The 19,072-nt window shown below is 31.9% G+C and overlaps 3 protein-coding genes and 2 long non-coding RNA genes across 11 annotated transcripts in view; 1 reads left to right on the forward strand and 4 right to left on the reverse strand.

Annotated features, from left to right (window-relative positions):
• LOC135137645 (neuroglobin-like) overlaps nucleotides 1–19,072 on the forward strand; it is a 316,194-nt gene that overhangs the window by 120,195 nt on the left and 176,927 nt on the right. The window lies entirely within an intron of this gene.
• Nucleotides 2,910–4,360, reverse strand: LOC135137648 (zonadhesin-like). Its single transcript, XM_064067368.1, has 2 exons — nucleotides 4,028–4,360; nucleotides 2,910–3,981 (listed from the first exon to the last, which is right to left on the reverse strand). The coding sequence occupies exons 1-2, from the start codon at nucleotides 4,302–4,304 to the stop codon at nucleotides 3,767–3,769; spliced, it is 492 nt and encodes a 163-aa protein (XP_063923438.1). The 5' UTR covers nucleotides 4,305–4,360; the 3' UTR covers nucleotides 2,910–3,766.
• LOC135137654 (uncharacterized) lies at nucleotides 11,054–11,841 on the reverse strand. Its single transcript, XR_010281893.1, has 2 exons — nucleotides 11,430–11,841; nucleotides 11,054–11,383 (listed from the first exon to the last, which is right to left on the reverse strand). It is a non-coding gene; the product is annotated as an uncharacterized LOC135137654 (long non-coding RNA).
• Nucleotides 14,958–15,739, reverse strand: LOC135137650 (serine protease inhibitor swm-1-like). Its single transcript, XM_064067370.1, has 2 exons — nucleotides 15,410–15,739; nucleotides 14,958–15,296 (listed from the first exon to the last, which is right to left on the reverse strand). Exons 1-2 carry the CDS (start codon nucleotides 15,681–15,683, stop codon nucleotides 15,088–15,090), a joined length of 483 nt encoding a protein of 160 aa, XP_063923440.1. The 5' UTR covers nucleotides 15,684–15,739; the 3' UTR covers nucleotides 14,958–15,087.
• On the reverse strand, nucleotides 16,426–18,967 carry LOC135137655 (uncharacterized). Its single transcript, XR_010281894.1, has 3 exons — nucleotides 18,773–18,967; nucleotides 18,395–18,620; nucleotides 16,426–16,555 (listed from the first exon to the last, which is right to left on the reverse strand). It is a non-coding gene; the product is annotated as an uncharacterized LOC135137655 (long non-coding RNA).

The raw sequence follows: 19,072 nt of genomic DNA on the forward strand, positions 1-19,072 counted from the left end.
ATATATACAGGGGGGTTGTTTGGGTTTCTCACAAGTTGGTAGACAGTATTCTAGGCAGTCTGATGGAACCTCGTTCAAGGGACAGGATGTTGGTTTAGTACCAATTCTGTCCAAGTTAGAAGATCTGGAATCTGTTAAAATGGAATGGGAAATCAACAACAAAAAACTTATTCGGACGAGCATGGCTGCAGCCGACAATAAAATCATGAACAGATTGACAAGCGAATTGATACTAAATTTGTTAACAGTGTATTCTCAGTTTATATTGCTTTTTTTCTTTGCACGACATTGTTGCGGGTCACATATACATAAACTAAAACTAGTGTGGGTTTAAAGTCCTAATAATTTTTTTGAGAATGGCAAGTTTACCAGTAAACTGATAAATGAAAATAATCTTAAAATATTGCATATCAAACTAATTGCAGAGTCATCATCCATAATGGCAACTTACAAATTTTTCTTCCTCCATGTACAACACCATTAAAACAATTCTTATGTAATCTTTATCCAATTCAAAATTTTAGGGTTAAACTGTTTCAATTTTTAGCACCAGAATTTTCATGTCATGAAAAGCTGCAAAAAATTCTAAATATTGTTTCGGGTTGTAATGCATCAAAAATAAGATAAATCAGACTGAAAAGATCATAAGTTTAAATAGGAAAATAGAATTATTCACTATCAACAGTTGTGTCTACTGATGTGGATAGAATTGTTTCTCTATCTCTTTCCTCTTTATTTGGTGTTTGCACAAGATCTATAACAATACAAGGCTAACACTGTACCCGCTACAAGCTAGGATATTTGTGTTCGAATTTAGGAAAGAGAATATAATTTTCTTTCGAACGAATTAAGATTTGGGTGAATTATAAAAATTACATAATTTGGAATTATAGTCAGAAATTCAGATAAATTATTGATATTATTTTTTTGGGGCTCCCTAAATCCCCGTAAATAACGTACCTAAGAGTTAATCCGCCATTTTCCAGACACCCGGTATATACGGGTAAGTCATTAAGAAAAATTCAAAAACCTAATTGTACGGTTCTTTGAGCACTGTACTGTAAAATTATTTTTAACTATACAGAGTGTTCTGTTTTCAGGCATAACACACAAATAATTTTTTTTAATGAAATACCCTATATATCTTTATAAATAAAGGTACGTATTTTGTTGTGGTATCAACAAAATCAAATTTTAAGATACAGAGTGTTTATAAAAAAATAACTTTACAATTTTCAAATATCGATCCTTCAGTTATTTCAAATTGAACACCTTGTACTATAGCTTTTGTCATCATTCTAATTCACGTCGATGTGTCTTAAAAAAGTAAAAAATTACAGCAACTATCAATTTTAAATATAGAACATATTCAGCAAGAAAGAAAGAAAACAAAAAAAAAATAAGATGCAGTAAAAAAATACAGGATATCTTTCTTTATCTCTCCACAAAATGTAATGCAGATTTTAAAACTAACCCTACTGTAATTTTTTTTGTACACCTCTCCATTGCTAAAAAATTCAAGAAAATTGGAGCAACGTGGTACGTAATTTCAAAAATAAATTGTAGTTGTAAAGCTTAAGCAATTACAATATGTAGCTGTTTTAATTAAAAAACTAATTTGTGTGTTATGCCTTAAAAACACAACACTCTGTATAGTTAACTAATAATAATTTTAAAGCACCATACATACATATATCTAGTATAGTATTTTACCTCCTTAGGGGTGAAATTTTCAAAAACGTAGGGACAGGGAAATGTTCATTTTTAACTATACGTAAACCTACTAATCCAACTTCATGTTTATTGTCTCGAAAATTACGCGACCACAAATTTTCATCCCCTATTTGACTCCTTCAGGGGTGCAATTTTCGCTAAAACAGGTAAATATTTAATGTGTAACCAGAAGCCTAAATACGAAATTTCAAGTTTTTATTTTGAAAATGTAGGACAGAACAAACTTTAAGATTTTCATTCCCTATTTTAGCCAACCTCTTAGGGGAGGAATTCGAAAAATAGAGCCTTAGTCCTTCTCTCCATCATAAAGAGAACTTCTGTTCAAAATTCCAGCTTTCTAGGTCCAAGCGTTTGAGGTCTGACGTTGATGAGTCTGTCAGTGAGTGGGTCAGGACTTTTCTTATTATACCTACATGTGTATTGATAAGATGATAAGTAATAATTTTATTTTCTTTGAAATAAGGAACATTTGGTCTAAAGTGGCTGATATAATCTACAGAGGGTGTCGTTCACATACTCTTAAACAAAATACATTTGTCTAAGGGAAAAGTTAAATTATGTAGTTGCTTTTTCTAAATTTTCTAAAACAGGAGCTATATTTATTTTATTAAAATTTGCGATTTAACGTTACACTTTTTATTAGGCAATTTCTGAGGCACGAAAGCTAAGATCGCTTGTAATAACATATAATCGAAAAAACGTTGTCTAGTCAGCCATGGAATTAAATAAAAAAAATGTATTGGCAAAATCTGTGCATCGCACTAGACAGTATGACCGTTCACTGTTTTCTTGCGAAATGATTTTGGGTAATAAATTTGGATAAACAAATTTTATATTTTGTTTCAAGCATTTTTTTTATTACACTGATAATACAAACGTCAAACTGAGAGGTAACTTAAAGAAAAACAACGGTATCCTCACCACACTAATAAAATTTATTTATTAAACATTATGAGAATAAGTCTGTGTTATTTTTATTGGTTCAGTTAATACTAATTAAGGTTTTAAAATTATACGTTATAGTTTTTTCAAAAAATTATTACATTTGACTTTGGGAATTTTATTTTTTTATGATAATCTTGATAAGTTAAAATAAAGACATGTATGTAATGTTCAAGTTTTAAGTGGGTTTTTTCAAATTTTGTGATGACGTCATCAACATTTTTGCAAGGACATATCAGTTTGGATACAATAACAACGGTACTGTATTCCCAAATTTTCGGGAAAATGGAGTGAGTTATTATAAAATAAATTGTCTTACTCATTAGTTTTTTTCAATTAACTTGTACTTATAAGTAATTCTAAAACTATGAGTGCATTGATTAAGCACAAGTATAAAATGATATTATTTTGCATATTTCAAAGGGGAGTTATTTATTAGGCCATAATTTTGAGATGACGTCAATAATTTTTTGGGAGGGGATAAACGAATAAATTTGGATTCACGATTTACCATGATTACAGTAAACTTAGAACCTTTGCAAGATTTCAGAGAATTGGGTTTTGCAGTTTCAAAATTAAATTGCAAAATGTTAATCTTTTAAAACTCCCACGTATTCATACTTTACGTTAAGATTTCAGACATAACTTTATTATGTATACTTTAGGGGTGAGGGAAGCTCTGTCTAAACCTTAGGCCATTTTTTTCCTTTAAAAGGATCATTTTGATATTTAATGAGTCTTTCCTACAATTTTTGCAGATTTTCTTCTTGTTTATTAGGAATTTATTATAATTTCTTTTGAATTAATAAGAGTGAAAGGATTTAATTATAAAGTGTTGACGTTCGTTGCATAATGTACTTGACTTGGTGTCAAGTGGCCACAGCATCGGAAATTTTCTTCATGACTTTTTGATATCAAAAGGGCAACATATATTTACAACCCGAAGACTAAATACCACGGAATAAAAAATGTTAAAACATCTTACAGGATGTTGAGATATTGTTCTATACTACAGCAAAATATTTTCTAAACAATTGAAACAAGTTTTTGTTACTATTTGACAAAAAAAAAACGTTAAAACTAAGATAATCTATGTCTGCGATAGCCTACAATCGCTTTCAGAAATACAATCTCCTCCTTCTTCTTTCCTGATAAAACCGTATTTGCAAGCACACGCTTTTGGACACCACAACAACGAGCACGCTACACGATCGTCGATATATGGACAGGTGGCTTCACAAGCCACGCAGTCCTGTATTTCTTCGTTTTCTTTACAAGGTGCTGTATAGTTTCTACTTATTTCACCTACGTAAAAAATATGAAACAGTAATCTCAAAGTTTTACACTTTACCTGATTCCACGCAACTTTTAATAGGTACACACTTTGCTCCCTCTTTTACTCTAATATATCCTTCTTTACACATACATCCTCCGAAACAAGTGCTATATGTACAGGGAGGTTGTTTGGGTTGCTCACAAGTTGGTAGACAGTATTCTATGCAGTCTGATGGAACTTCGTTCAAGGGACAGGATGTTGGTTTAGTGCCAATTCTATTCAAGTTAGCAGAACTGGAATCTGCTAAAAGCAAATGGGGAATCAATAATAAAACACTTATTTGGAAGAACATGGCTGCAGACGAACATAAAATAATGAACGAACTGACAAGTGAAATGATACTAAATTTTTTAACCGTGCCTTTTGTTTATATTCCGTTCTTAGTATTATTTTCGTTGCACTAATGACGTTGTCGCGGGTCAATGTCATAAACTTATGTAAATTTAAACTCCTAATTACTTTGTTGCCAGTGCCAAGTTTATCAATAAATTGATAAATCAAAATAATCTCTTAAAATATTGTTTACCAAACCATTTGCATAGTGATAATCCATAAAACACATGTTTTCTCCATGTTTTATTAACACTAAAGTATGAAAAAGTTGATCCCCATTTCCGTCTGTATGTCGTTTGTTGGAAATTATAACAAATAAATAATCTCCGAAAGCACTGGAGTGGTTGTAATGAAATTTAATTTGTATTTTAGCAACATCGTGTAGATGGTAAAATTCTAACCAAAACGTGTCTGATCATCCCTATCAACAATTCGATGACGTCGTCTCCAAATTTCGTAAAGGAAATAACATTTAAATTTTATAAAATGATACTTCTTTATATACTGGTGATGTGGTTCTGTGTTAATTTTATTATAAAATTTTACAGCTTAACGTAGAAACTGCAAAACCAATTTAAGGTTGACATTTTCTCAAATTTTGATAGAAAAGAATTTTATGGTTTCCAAGATAAACGAGAAATAAATATGGAGATATATTTTAAAAAATGTGTCTTTACAAAAAAAATAACAGCGCGTTATTAAACAAAGATGAAATAGCATGCACAATTCAACAAATTTTGAATAAAATAAATTTGATGATGACTTTCAATTTGGAGAGAGAAACGAGAACTGTATCAAACTATGTGTAAATTGAAAATGCTTTAAAATTTCATATCAATCGATGCATTAGTTTCTCAGATTATTTGTTGAAAAGTTTACTGGCAGACACAGAGAGACGCAAATGGGGGACCTACGTTTTCGTGATGTAGCCGACAACTGAAAAAAGTTGGAAATATTGGTGGTTGTTGATTGAGGGTCTCAAACGAAGTTCTTTCAATACCATTGGAGATCTAAGAAACGGCTTAAATTGTAATAAACTATTTAACTACAGACGTTAGATGCGTATGCACAAGAGAAATAGCAACAGAATATTGCTATTTGCTTAACATTTTTAGGCTATCCTAGCCGCATAAGATGACTTTTTGTTGGACTAAATTTGTAAGTATAAATGAAGAAATAATTAGTGGTGCATATTTGAGCATTTCCTCCAGGTTCCTGAAGGATTTCTAAAACAAAATAATTGCTGGAGAGAATAAAATTCCTTACAATATTTTGATATTCTGTTCTAGTAGGTAACTAAAAATCATAATATCTTTTGAAAATATTTTATTAATAATTGAAACATTTTTTTAAAATATCATTTGAAAAAAAAACACTTCAAAACAATCTATGTCCGCGATCGCCTGCATTCGCTTTCAGAAATGCAGTCTCCTCCTTCTTCTCTCCTGATAAAGCCTGGTTTACAAATACATCCTTTTGGACACCACAACAATAGGCATTGTACAGGATTGTCAATCAGTGCACATGTACCTTCACAAGCCAGGCATTCCGTTATTTCTTCGTTTTCTTTACAAGGCGCTGTATAGATTCAAATAATTTCAGCTGGATCCACACAGCTTTCAATAGCTACACACTTTCCTCCCTCTTTTAGTCTAATATATCCTTCTTTACATAGACATCCTCCCTGACAAGTGTTATATATACAGGGGGGTTGTTTGGGTTTCTCACAAGTTGGTAGACAGTATTCTACGCAGTCTGATGAAATTTCGTTTAAGGGAGAGGATGTTGGTTTAGTACCAATTCTGCCCAAGTTAGAAGATCTGGAATCTGTTAAAATGGAATGAGAAATCAACAACAAAAAACTTATTCGGCCGAGCATGGCTGCAGCCGAAAATAAAATCATGAACAGATTGACAAGCGAATTGATACTAAATTTGTTAACAGTGTATTCTCAGTTTATATTGCGTTTTTTCTTTGCACGACATTGTTGCGGGTCACATATACACAGGGTTGGGCAAAATACACTTTCTACTGTAATTGAAATACAAAATACAAAATACTTCAATTTAATGTATTTGAAATACAAATTACAAAATACATTTATGTCTTGTAGTTGAAATACAAAATACAAAATAGTATTTCAAATACTTTTAAAAATACAAAATATATTTTGTTCAGGACAGTGGCAAAAATAAAATTTTGATAGAAGTTCGTTCCTAAAAATTTTAAAGTTAACTGTCAGAATTCTTTCACTAACTTTATAAGTTGGCCCTGTTACATTCCATGTCCATCTAGTGTCAATTTGTCGAAAGTAAAACACGTCGTTAAAAATATTGTGACATTTCTTCTAGTTAATTTTATTCCTAGTTAGAACCAAACACTGCTGCCAACATAAATTGCGAAGTCCTCAACCGTCACTTAATTTCATATATCTAATAGTACTATATTGCTAACTGGCCTCAAAAGATTCCGAAAACATAACGGTAGAGCAATATATCGGACCTCTCTGTCTTTCTGTGGTACTAAACAGTACTGTGCATGCACTCGTACTTGGTTGATTTGTAGTGGATAGCGTGACTGGATGCGTTTTGACATTTCGTACTTTCGCTTCTATTTTGTGTACATGCGCACAGACCCTCGGTACTCTTAGAGACAGAAAACAACATCTTCTGTCTCTCTCTGTCCGTGAACACCGTTTCTATGTTATTTCTGAAGAGCTAGCAATATAGTACTATTAGATATATGCTTAATTTAAACTATGGCGCTTCTCTATGTTCTCTGTTACAACCATAGAATATCCTGTTACTTCTCGAAGTATACGAACATACACGAATTAACACGATCGCAAAACTGTTGTAATGAGCGCGCCGTAGTTTGATAAAATGTATTTCAAGTAATTGAAAATACAAAAATACGAGTTAAAATGTATTTGAAATACAAAATACAAAATACATTTGTGTCATGTATTTGAAATACAAATTACAAAATACAATTGTATTTCAAATACTGTATTTCAATTACAAGTAGTTCAAATAGTGCCCAACCCTGCATATACATAAACTAAAACTAGTGTGGGTTTAAAGTCCTAATAATTTTTTTGAGAATGGCAAGTTTACCAGTAAACTGATAAATGAAAATAATCTTAAAATATTGCATATCAAACTAATTGCAGAGTCATCATCCATAATGGCAACTTACAAATTCATCTTCCTCCATGTACAACACCATTAAAACAATTCTTATGTAATCTTTATCCAATTCAAAATTTTAGGGTTAAACTGTTTCAGTTTTTAGCACCAGAATTTTCATGTCATGAAAAAAAAAAATTCTAAAAATTGTTTCGGGTTGTAATGCAACAAAAATAAGATAAATCAGACTGAAAAGATCATAAGTTTAAATAGGAAAATAGAATTATTCACTATCAACAGTTGTGTCTACTGATGTGGATAGAAATGTTTCTCTAACTCTTTCCTCTTTATTTGGTGTTTGCACAAGATCTATAACAATACAAGGCTAACACTGTACTCGCTACAAGCTAGGGTATTTGTGTTCTAATTTAGGAAAGAGAATATAATTTTCTTTCGAACGAATTAAGATTTGGGTGAATTATAAAAATTACAGAATTTGGAATTATAGTCAGAAATTCAGATAAATTATTGATATTATTTATTTGGGGCTCCCTAAATCCCCGTAAATAACGTACCTAAGAGTTAATCCGCCATTTTCCAGACACCCGGTATATACGGGTAAGTCATTAAGAAAAATTCAAAAACCTAATTGTACGGTTCTTTGAGCACTGTACTGTAAAATTATTTTTAACTATACAGAGTGTTCTGTTTTCAGGCATAACACACAAATAATTTTTTTTAATGAAATACCCTATATATCTTTATAAATAAAGGTACGTATTTTGTTGTGGTATCAACAAAATCAAATTTTAAGATACAGAGCGTTTATAAAAAATTAACTTTACAATTTTCAAATGTCGATCCTTCAGTTATTTCAAATTGAACACCTTGTACTATAGCTTTTGTCATCATTCTCATTCACGTCGACGTGTCTTAAAAAAGTAAAAAATTACAGTAACTATCAATTTTAAATATAGAACATATTCAGCAAGAAAGAAAGAAAATAAAAAATAGAATAAGATGCAGTAAAAAAATACAGGATATCTTTCTTTATCTCTCCACAAAATATAATGCAGATTTTAAAACTAACCCTACTGTAATTTTTTTTGCACACCTTTCCATTGCTAAAAAATTCAAGAAAATTGCAGCAACGTGGTACGTAATTTCAAAAATAAATTGTATTTGTAAAGCTTAAGCAATTACAATATGTAGCTGTTTTAATTAAAAAACTAATTTGTGTGTTATGCCTTAAAAACACAACACTCTGTATAGTTAACTAATAATAATTTTAAAGTACCATACATACATATATCTAGTATAGTATTTTACCTCCTTAGGGGTGAAGTTTTCAAAAACGTAGGGACAGGGAAATGTTCATTTTTAACTGTACGTAAACCTACTAATCCAACTTCATGTTTATTGTCTCGAAAATTACGCGACCACAAATTTTCATCCCCTATTTGACTCCTTCAGTGGTGCAATTTTCGCTAAAACAGGTAAATATTTAATGTGTAACCAGAAGCCTAAATACGAAATTTCAAGTTTTTATTTTGAAAATGTAGGACAGAACAAACTTTAAGATTTTCATTCCCTATTTTAGCCAACCTCTTAGGGGAGGAATTCGAAAAATCCAGCCTTAGTCCTTCTCTCCATCATAAAGAGAAGTTCTGTACAAAATTCCAGCTTTCTAGGTCCAAGGGTTTGGGGTCTGACGTTGATGAGTCTGTCAGTGAGTGGGTCAGGACTTTGCTTATTATACATGTGTATTGATAAGATGATAAGTAATAATTTTATTTTCTTTGAAATAACGAACATTTGGTCTAGAGTGGCTGATATAATCTACAGAGGGTGTCGTTCACATACTCTTAAGCAAAATACATTTGTCTAAGGGAAAAGTTAAATTATGTAGTTGATTTTTCTAAATTTTCTAAAACTGGAGCTATATTTATTTTATTAAAATCTGCGATTTAACGTTACACTTTTTATTAGGCAATTTCTGAGGCACGAAAGCTAAGATCGCTTGTAATAACATATAAGCGAAAAAAAGTTGTCTAGTCAGCCATGGAATTAAATAAAAAAAAATGTATTGGCAAAATCTGTGCATCGCACTAGACAGTATGACCGTTCACTGTTTTCTTGCTAAATGATTTTGGATAATAAATTTGGATAAACAAATTTTATGTTCTGTTTCAAGCATTTTTTTTATTACACTGATAATACAAACGTCAAACTGAGAGGTAACTTAAAGAAAAACAACGGTATCCTCACCACACTTATAAAATATCCATGGTTGATTAGACGACTCTTTTTAATCTTATGGTATCTATAAAACAATCACTGTTTGCTTGCACACTTATTCTCATTACTAAAGCTAAAAATGAGGGAAGTGTGAGCATAATATGCATGGATATTCGGTCAAAAATGCAGCAGCACATGAAAATCTGCGCACGAATATAAAATTATTATTTTATTTCTTTATCAGGTTGGTAATCAATAGAACAGATATTACAAATTTACGATTATTAAGTATTTACACAGATGTTTTTAAATAATGACTTACAAATTAAATTCCAATAAAATTTATTTATTAAAAATTATGAGCATAAGTCTGTGTTATTTTTATTGGTTCAGTTAATACTAATTAAGGTTTTAAAATTATACGTTATAGTTTTTTCAAAAAATTATTACATTTGACTTTGGGAATTTTATTTTTTTATGATAATCTTGATAAGTTAAAATAAAGACATGTATGTAATGTTCAAATTTTAAGTGGGTTTTTTCAAATTTTGTGATGACGTCATCAACATTTTTGCAAGGACATATCAGTTTGGATACAATAACAACGGTACTGTATTCCCAAATTTTCGGGAAAATGGAGTGAGTTATTATAAAATAAATTGTCTTACTCATTAGTTTTTTTCAATTAACTTGTACTTATAAGTAATTCTAAAACTATGAGTGCATTGATTAAGCACAAGTATAAAATGATATTATTTTGCATATTTCAAAGGGGAGTTATTTATTAGGCCATAATTTTGAGATGACGTCAATAATTTTTTGGGAGGGGATAAACGAATAAATTTGGATTCACGATTTACCATGATTACAGTAAACTTAGAACCTTTGCAAGATTTCAGAGAATTGGGTTTTGCAGTTTCAAAATTAAATTGCAAAATGTTAATCTTTTAAAACTCCCACGTATTCATACTTTACGTTAAGATTTCAGACATAACTTTATTATGTATACGCTAGGGGTGAGGGAAGCTCTGTCTAAACCTTAGGCCATTTTTTTTCCTTTAAAAGGATCATTTTGATATTTAAGTCTTTCCTCTCTCTTTCCTACAATTTTTGCAGATTTTCTTCTTGTTTATTAGGAATTTATTTTAATTTCTTTTGAATTAATAAGAGTGAACGATACAAAAGGATTTAATTATAAAGTGTTGACGTTCGTTGCATAATGTACTAGACTTGGTGTCAAGTGGCCACAGCATCGGAAATTTTCTTCATGACCTTTTAATATCAAAAGGGCAACATATATTTACAACCCGAAGACTAAATACCACGGAATAAAAGATGTTAAAACATCTTACAGGATGTTGATATATTGTTCTATACTACAGGAAAATATTTTCTTAGCAATTGAAACAAGTTTTTGTTACTATTTGACAAAAAAAAAACGTTAAAACTAAGATAATCTATGTGTGCAATCGCCTGCATTCGCTTTCAGAAATGCAATCTCCTCCTTCTCTTTTCCTAATAAAACCGTGTTTGCAAGCACACCCTTTTGGACACCACAACAACGAGCACAATACAGGATCGTCGATATATGGACAGGTGGTTTCACAAGCCACGCAGTCCTGTATTTCTTCGTTTTCTTTACAAGGTGCTGTATAGTTTCTACTTATTTCACCTACGTAAAAAATATGAAAGAGTAATCTCAAAGTTTTACACTTTACCTGGTTCCACGCAACTTTTAATAGGTACACACTTTGCTCCCTCTTTTACTCTAATATATCCTTCTTTACACATACATCCTGCGAGACAAGTGCTATATGTACAGGGAGGTTGTTTGGGTTGCTCACAAGTTGGTAGACAGTATTCTATGCAATCTGATGGAACTTCGTTCAAGGGACAGGATGTTGGTTTAGTGCCAATTCTACCCAAGTTAGCAGAACTAGAATCTGCTAAAAGCAAATGGGGAATCAATAATAAAACACTTATTTTGAAGAACATGGCTGCAGACGAACATAAAACAATGAACCAACTGACAAGTGAAATGATACTAAATGTTTTAACCGTGCGTTTTATTTATATTCCGTTCTTAGTATTATTTTCCTTGCACTAATGACGTTGTCGCGGGTCAATGTCATAAACTTATGTAAATTTAAACTCCTAATTACTTTGTTACCAGTGGCAAGTTATATAAATTTCATATCAATTGATGCCATTGGCGCCGGCAGGGAGGTGCAAGGGGGTGCACTTGCACCCCCCTGGCTTAGTATAAAATACACACTTTAATTTAAATCCAAACTGCAATTTCTAGGAAGTGGATAATAGTTTTTGAAATAGCTTCCGCATTCAGTTCTTGCAGCGGTACATATCCCAAAAATTCTTCGCAAATTATTATTGGATTTTTATTGTCTTGATCACAACGCAAATACCGAAATACAATCGATAATTGTTCTGTGCCACTAATATTAGCAGTCTCATCAGCCAACACCTAAAAAACGGATACCTGATTCACTTCCTCAATTATTTCCCCTTGCCCTTCAGAACATCAGAACAAATTTCAATCAATTCATTTTGAATTTGATGAGATATATACAAAGAGTTTCCTGCTCCTGACTCTAAATGATTTTTAAAATTTCATCCCCAGATTCAATTCGAAAATGGAGCAAATATACTATATCCTATAATGTATGGGTGCACCCCCCTGCAAATAATCCTGCCGGCGCCCATGATTGATGCATTAGTTTCTCAGATTATTTGTTGAAAAGTTTACTGGCAGACAGAGAGAGACGCAAATAGGAACTTTGTTTTCGTGATGTAGGCGACAACTGAAAAAAATTGGAAATACTGGAAATATTGACAAATAATTGATTAATAGAGTTCTCGGTATTATTTTCTTTGCACGACATTGTTTCGGGTCACATGTACATAAACATTAACTAGCGTGAGTTTAAAGTTCTAATTATTTTGTTGAGAATAACAAATTTCCCAGTAAATTGATAAATGAAAATAATCTTAAAATATTGCATATCAACTATTTGCAGAGTCATCAACCATCATCTCTCACGACAACGTACACATTCTTCTTCCTCCATGTACAACACCATTGAAACAATTCTTATGCAGGATTGCAGGGTTTTATCCAATTTAAAATTTTAGGGTTAAACTGTTTTAATTTTCAGCACCGTCATGTCATAAAAGCTGGCAAAACTTTTAAAAATTTTTCGGGTTGTAATGCAACAAAAATAAGATAAATCAGACTGAAAAGCTCACAAATTTGAATAAAATTTATTAAACCTAAAAAAGGAGAATAGAATTATTCACTATCAACAGTTTTCCCTCTTCATTTGGTGTTTGTAAAAGATCTAAACAATACAAGGCTAACACTGTACCCGCTACAAGCTAGGATAATTATAAAAATCACATAATTTGGAATTATGGTCAGGAATTCAGGTAAAGGGTCCCACAGTGCATAGGTATAAAAATAAATAAAAAATTATGTTTCAAGTGTGGGTGTTACGGATGAATATGAAACCCAAAATTATACCTTTTTTAAATAAAGAAATTAAATGTAATATAATAAAAAAATGGTCTAAAGAGTTTAGACAGTACTTCCCTCGCTGTCGGAAAAGTGACGACTGCATGACTATTATGTTTTTTTTTCGCAGTTGATTTCATTATTTTTTGAGTCACCCGGTATATGCAAATTCAAACAATATGAATGGAATGATAAATTACAAGTACAGACTCATCATATTTTATAGATAGGATTTATTCGGCAAACTTTTAAGCTGACGTCATCAGTTTTTTGTAGAAGATAACCAAATATATTTTGACTAAAAATTTATTATGCTCTTTATAACCTTAAAACATTTGCAAGATTTCAAAACATTCGGTTCTGGAGTTCCTGATTAAATCAATAAAATATATTTACCCATTCATTAATTTTTTTGGGTCACCTTGTATATGCAAATCCAAAAACTATGAATGGAATGATAAATCACAAGAACAGACTCATCATATTTTGTACCTTTTAAATAGGATTTATTTAGCAAAATTTTGTGGTGACGTCATAAATTTTTTAGGGGGGCTGAGCAAATACATTTTGATCAAAAACTTACCATGCTTATGATAACTTTAAAACACCTTCAAGATTTCAAAGCATTCGGTTTTGTAGTTCCTGAGTAAATCAATCAAATAAATTTACGCACTCATTAATTTTTTTGAGTCACGCTGTATATGCAAATCCAAAAAATATGAATGGCGTGATAAATTACAAGCACAGACTCATCATATTTTGTACAGTTTAGATATGATTTATTCGGCAAACTTTTGAGCTGACGTCATCAAGTTTTTGGAGGGGATAAGCAAATATATTTTGACTAAACATTTATTATGCTCTTTATAAGCTTAAAACATCTGCAAGATTTCAGAGCATTCGGTTTCGTAGTTCCTGATTAAATCAATAGAATATATTTACGCGTTCATTAATTTTTTTGAGTCACCCTGTATATGCAAATCCAAAAAATATGAATGGAGTGATAAATCACAAGTACACACTCATCCTGTTTTTATAGTTTAGATAAGATTTATTCGGCAAACTTTCGAGCTGACGTCATCAATTTTTTGGAGGGGATAAGCAAATATTTTTTGACTAAAGATTTATGATGCTCCTTATAGCCTTAAAACATCTGCAACATTTCAAGGCATTCGCTTTTGCAGATTCAAAATTAAATTTCAAAATGTTGTTTTATAATTTTGATTTTTTTTCCAAAAATCTGGACGTTTCGGGTGAAAACTCAATTCGGAGTTGTAAACTACATGTGTAGGACTATGTTATTTTATACAATTTAAAACCCATTTACTATGTACAATTTTGAAGTGACGTCATCGCATTAGTGGTGGGGATGATTAGACAAATTTTGGTTAGCGTTTTATCATCTACATGATATTCCTAATATAAGTACAAAATTTCACAACAATCGGTCCAGTAGGTACTCTCGGAGATTATCTGTCTAATAAAAATCCAGGACGGCAGACAGACGGACAGACGGACAGACAGACGGAAATGGCAGACCCATTTCTTCGGCTTCTAGAGGTCATGAAAGATCGAGAAAACGTAAAAGTAGAGAGTCGGCCGATGGACTTGATTACAATACTTCCTTTGCTGACGCTCGGGAAGTAAAAAGTGAAAAATTGAAATGAAAACATTACAAAATTGTTTGTGAGTTGTTGAATTTAAAAAAAAAACTCAATGGATAAATTCACTTTTTAATTTTCTTTTAAATATATTACAACAAAATAGCAATGACATCAAACTGTGACAGTCAGGACAAAAACTTACACACTATACACTGTATTGTTTAGTCACTGTACATGATAAATTCATACAGCGCATTTTTCGACAGACACACATCCTCCACCTTGTTTCTCTCTAATAAATCCATCTTTACAGACACATCCGTGGGCACAAAATAATTTCGTACACCCACTTATTTCAGTTCTTGCACAAGTTGCTTGGCAATTGCTTGCACATTTTGATAACACTTCATTGTCGGCACACTCTGGAGTCGTTATGTTTCTGCTAACATCACCTGGAAAGAAAAATATTTGCCCCTTATGCTACTTAGTTTTTGATGTTAGCAACTACCAGTAATAAGATTGTTAAAAAATCAAAATAACACCAAGTTGAAATGATAAAACTTACTTGGAGTGACACAACTGCTCACTGGCACACATTCACCACGTTCTTTTTTCCTGATGTATCCATCCGTACATACGCAACCTCCAAGACATAGTTTAAAGGTGCAAGGTGGTGCTTCTGGTTGTTCACAGGTCGGCAAACATGGTTCAACACAAGTAGACGGGTGTTCGTTCAGGCCACAAATTAAGGGTTTCGTACCACTTATTAAACCTGAAGATGGTTTACCATTTGAAGTTACACACAATAACGCTAAAGTAAAAACGATTTCTCGAAACATAGCAAATAAGTAGTAAAAATATATTCTTTGAATCAGCTACAATTGCAGAGATTGTATTTATGTCACGGAGTTATCAGTTGGACGAATTAGATGTGTGTTAATAATATTATCATTGTGGATAAAATGGAGATCAATGTCATTTATTATAATAAACATTTTAAAGAAATAGTTTAATTCACAAGTAATGAGAAAACGCTATGTGTAGTTATTTCCGAATTTATTATCTGGGGCATTTCTAAAAATAAACCGTCTCTCTCGGTTACATTCATTTCGATTGTAGTTATTTATGCCGGGGACATATTTTTTCTTTGTTTGTCTGCTACAGCATTTTAGGTCTAGACTAAGAGTCTCCTCTGTAGAAAATATAAAAGGGTTGATACATCGGTCTTCTTAAAGAAAACATGGAAACTGTGATTGCTAAATTGTCAAAGTTGTTCTTTTAATGCCAGCTTTAGGGCTACAAACTTGGCTTACAACAAAAGCTATAAAAACTTTTTATGGCTTTATTTGAATTTAAAATGGAATGCTGGCCAAAGTATTCCTTTGCGACGATGAAATTATCGAATTGAAATTTTGTTGCTGCAGTTACGAGCGTCGCGCTGCTTAAAATTCTGTAATGAAATATTCATTTACCTGAAACCGTTCAGGTACATGTGCTAGAATAAACAAAGATCTTTCAGTTTTTTGAAATTATTTTATTATTTGTAATCGGCACAGACTTTAAATACCAAACAGCAGGGTAGGAACACTTAATTAGGTATTTCCTATAGCTTTTGCATTTTACATGATTCTGACATATAATTTTTTTTAATATTCATGACTTTATATGCTGAAGAAATAAAGAGTACAGTGCTTGTTACATTAAAGCAAATCTGTAACTTGTTTGCCGATTTTTTTGAGGAGGTTTATGTACATTTCCAAACACCAAGTGATAATAATACCCGTAATTCGACAACGAATTATTCTGAAATTCTCCAAGTCATTAACAATCTTGAAATAAATTTTGATGCTGTTTTCCAAAAACTTGTATCTTTAAAAAATAATTTCAATCCGGGACCTGATGGAATACCAGCTTACTTTTTGAAAATGTGTAGCCCATCTCTTACTCTACCTATAACAATCCTTTTTAAGCAATCATTAAGGTCGGGTTTGTGCCCAGTCCGTTGGAAGTCATCGTTTATCATACCAATTCACAAATCGGGATCAAAAACAGATGTTAAGAATTATCGTCCAGTTTGTATTATTTCATCATTATGTAAGGTTCTTGAATCCATTATAGTTGATAAACTTCTCGATACTTATTATAATATCCTTTCTACTAAACAACATGGTTTTATGCCTAAGCGCAGTACACTGACAAATCTCTCAATTTATAGTAATTATATCTCAAACTCATTAGAAAGAGGTTACCAGGTGGACTCCATTTATACGGATTTTAGTAAGGCCTTCGATCGCGTTGATACAAATCTTTTGTTAATCAAACTTAAGCATTATGGTATTGTAGGTAATTTACTTTCATGGCTTTCCTCTTACTTAAATGGCAGAACGCAGACCGTTCGTATCAGTGGACTGTTCTCTCATGAAATAAAAGCAACATCCGGTGTTCCTCAAGGTAGCCACTTGGGCCCTATTCTTTTTCTTCTTTTTGTTAATGACATAACTCACATTTTTAAGTATTGCCAATTCTTACTCTTTGCCGACGATCTGAAACTCTACATGGAAGTTCGCTCGGAGCTAGATGTTCTTAAAATTCAATCTGACTTAGATTCGTTTTCAAATTGGTGTGATATGAACAAGTTACTGATTAATTATGATTAATTTAAAATTATTACGTTCCATAAATGCAAGAATCCGATAAGCGCCCGATACTGTTTATGTGATAACGAGATATTGAGAGTTGAAACGGTAAAGGATCTTGGTGTAGTGTTTGACAAGTCTTATACGTTCGAGTACCACATAGAAAGAATTCTCAATAAAGCTATGAGAATGTGTGGATTTGTTAAACGTCAATGCAAAGATTTTAAAAATATACCGGTCATAATTAAGTTGTACTGTGCATTTGTGAGATCGTCACTCGAATATTGCAGTCTTGTGTGGGATCCTTATTATTCGTGTTCAAATATACGGCTAGAGAGAGTGCAAAGTAAGTTTGTCAATTTTTTACTTTTTAAACTCAACATAAACAAAAATTTGTACACCTATGAAGAACGGCTCGAGTTAGTGGGTCTAAAATCATTGGAGTCACGACGGAAAAATGCCATCGTTGTCTTCGGCCACAAAATATTTAATAATTCAATTCAGTCTCCTGAAATATTAAGTTCGTTTCGAATAAGGGTACCTAATCATCTTATCCGGGATCCTATACTATTCGAAATCGACTCACACAGGACTAACTACGGAATTCACAGTCCTTTTACTAGAGTGGCACGGGCTTTAAATTCTTTACCATCTACCATCGACATCTTTAATATTTCAGTAAATAGGTTTAAACGGGAGCTTTTGTATTAAGGTAGGTAGGTTAAGTAATAAGAATGTGTATTTTTAGTTAAATATTTTTTCTAGATATTTGTACGTTATGTATGTAGATAGTTATTTTCAGTTGGACGTTTGTTAGATGTTGTGTTTTTCAAATTTCTAAGATTGCCTGTATGGTGTAAACTGTTTTTGGCAATAAACTAAACTAAACTAAAGTAAACTAAACTAAATGCAACATAAATATTTATGGAAGCCTGGGACAGTGCATTACAGGACAGTCAGTTTTGCGTATACACTCCTTTGTATCATCTCTTCTTACAAAACCTGCATTGTTGTCACAGTAGCATTTACATTCTTTGATTTCTGCACACTTAACAGTTTGGAAGCAACATGTCTGACAATCATATCCACTTGCTTTTCCTACTTCGTTTTTTTTACAAGTTAGATGCGGGCATGCATTAACTAAAAAATATAACTTTATATTAGAATTAATACTTAACAGTTGCTAAAATTGCATATTTCTGTGGAGTATATATTATTGTATGAAAATAGACTACAACACGAAATAAATTTATTTTATATAGAGTTATATAATATTTTCATAATTTCCTCACCTGAGAGAAGTGAATTTACTAAAATGTAAGCAGTAGCCAGGGCAACTATGGTAACCTTCATCCTCGATAATTCGCTTGGTGCTGTGTGGTGTTATGGGTGCTGCTTGGTTACTGAATTTTGTTGGTGGCTGGTTAAACTAACAATGTCACATTTTCAATATGTAATGCAAATTTATTCTTATCAGTAAATTGTATGTACTACATAGTTGACGTAAGAATAAACATTTTATGTCAGCTGTACCGCAGTCAGAAATACATAAAATCATAATGCAGAGGAAAATGGCAAACAAAAAATATTTT

Source organism: Zophobas morio, unplaced genomic scaffold (genome assembly GCF_036711695.1).
Source record: "Zophobas morio isolate AGI-343-1 ecotype UQ-CSIRO unplaced genomic scaffold, CSIRO_AGI_Zmor_V1 ptg000029l, whole genome shotgun sequence".
In the NCBI taxonomy this organism is placed as follows: domain Eukaryota; kingdom Metazoa; phylum Arthropoda; class Insecta; order Coleoptera; family Tenebrionidae; genus Zophobas; species Zophobas morio.

Excerpts from the sequence above, each read along its gene's own strand:
- LOC135137648 (XM_064067368.1), bottom strand. The coding sequence starts at position 4,304 with ATGTTCTTCCAAATAAGTGTTTTATTATTGATTCCCCATTTGCTTTTA. Across the intron at positions 3,982-4,027 it reads TAAAAGTTGCGTGGAATCAG|GTGAAATAAGTAGAAACTAT; the intron begins GTAAAGTGTAAA and ends TTTTTTACGTAG.
- LOC135137650 (XM_064067370.1), bottom strand. The coding sequence starts at position 15,683 with ATGTTTCGAGAAATCGTTTTTACTTTAGCGTTATTGTGTGTAACTTCA. Across the intron at positions 15,297-15,409 it reads GAGCAGTTGTGTCACTCCAA|GTGATGTTAGCAGAAACATA; the intron begins GTAAGTTTTATC and ends TTTTCTTTCCAG.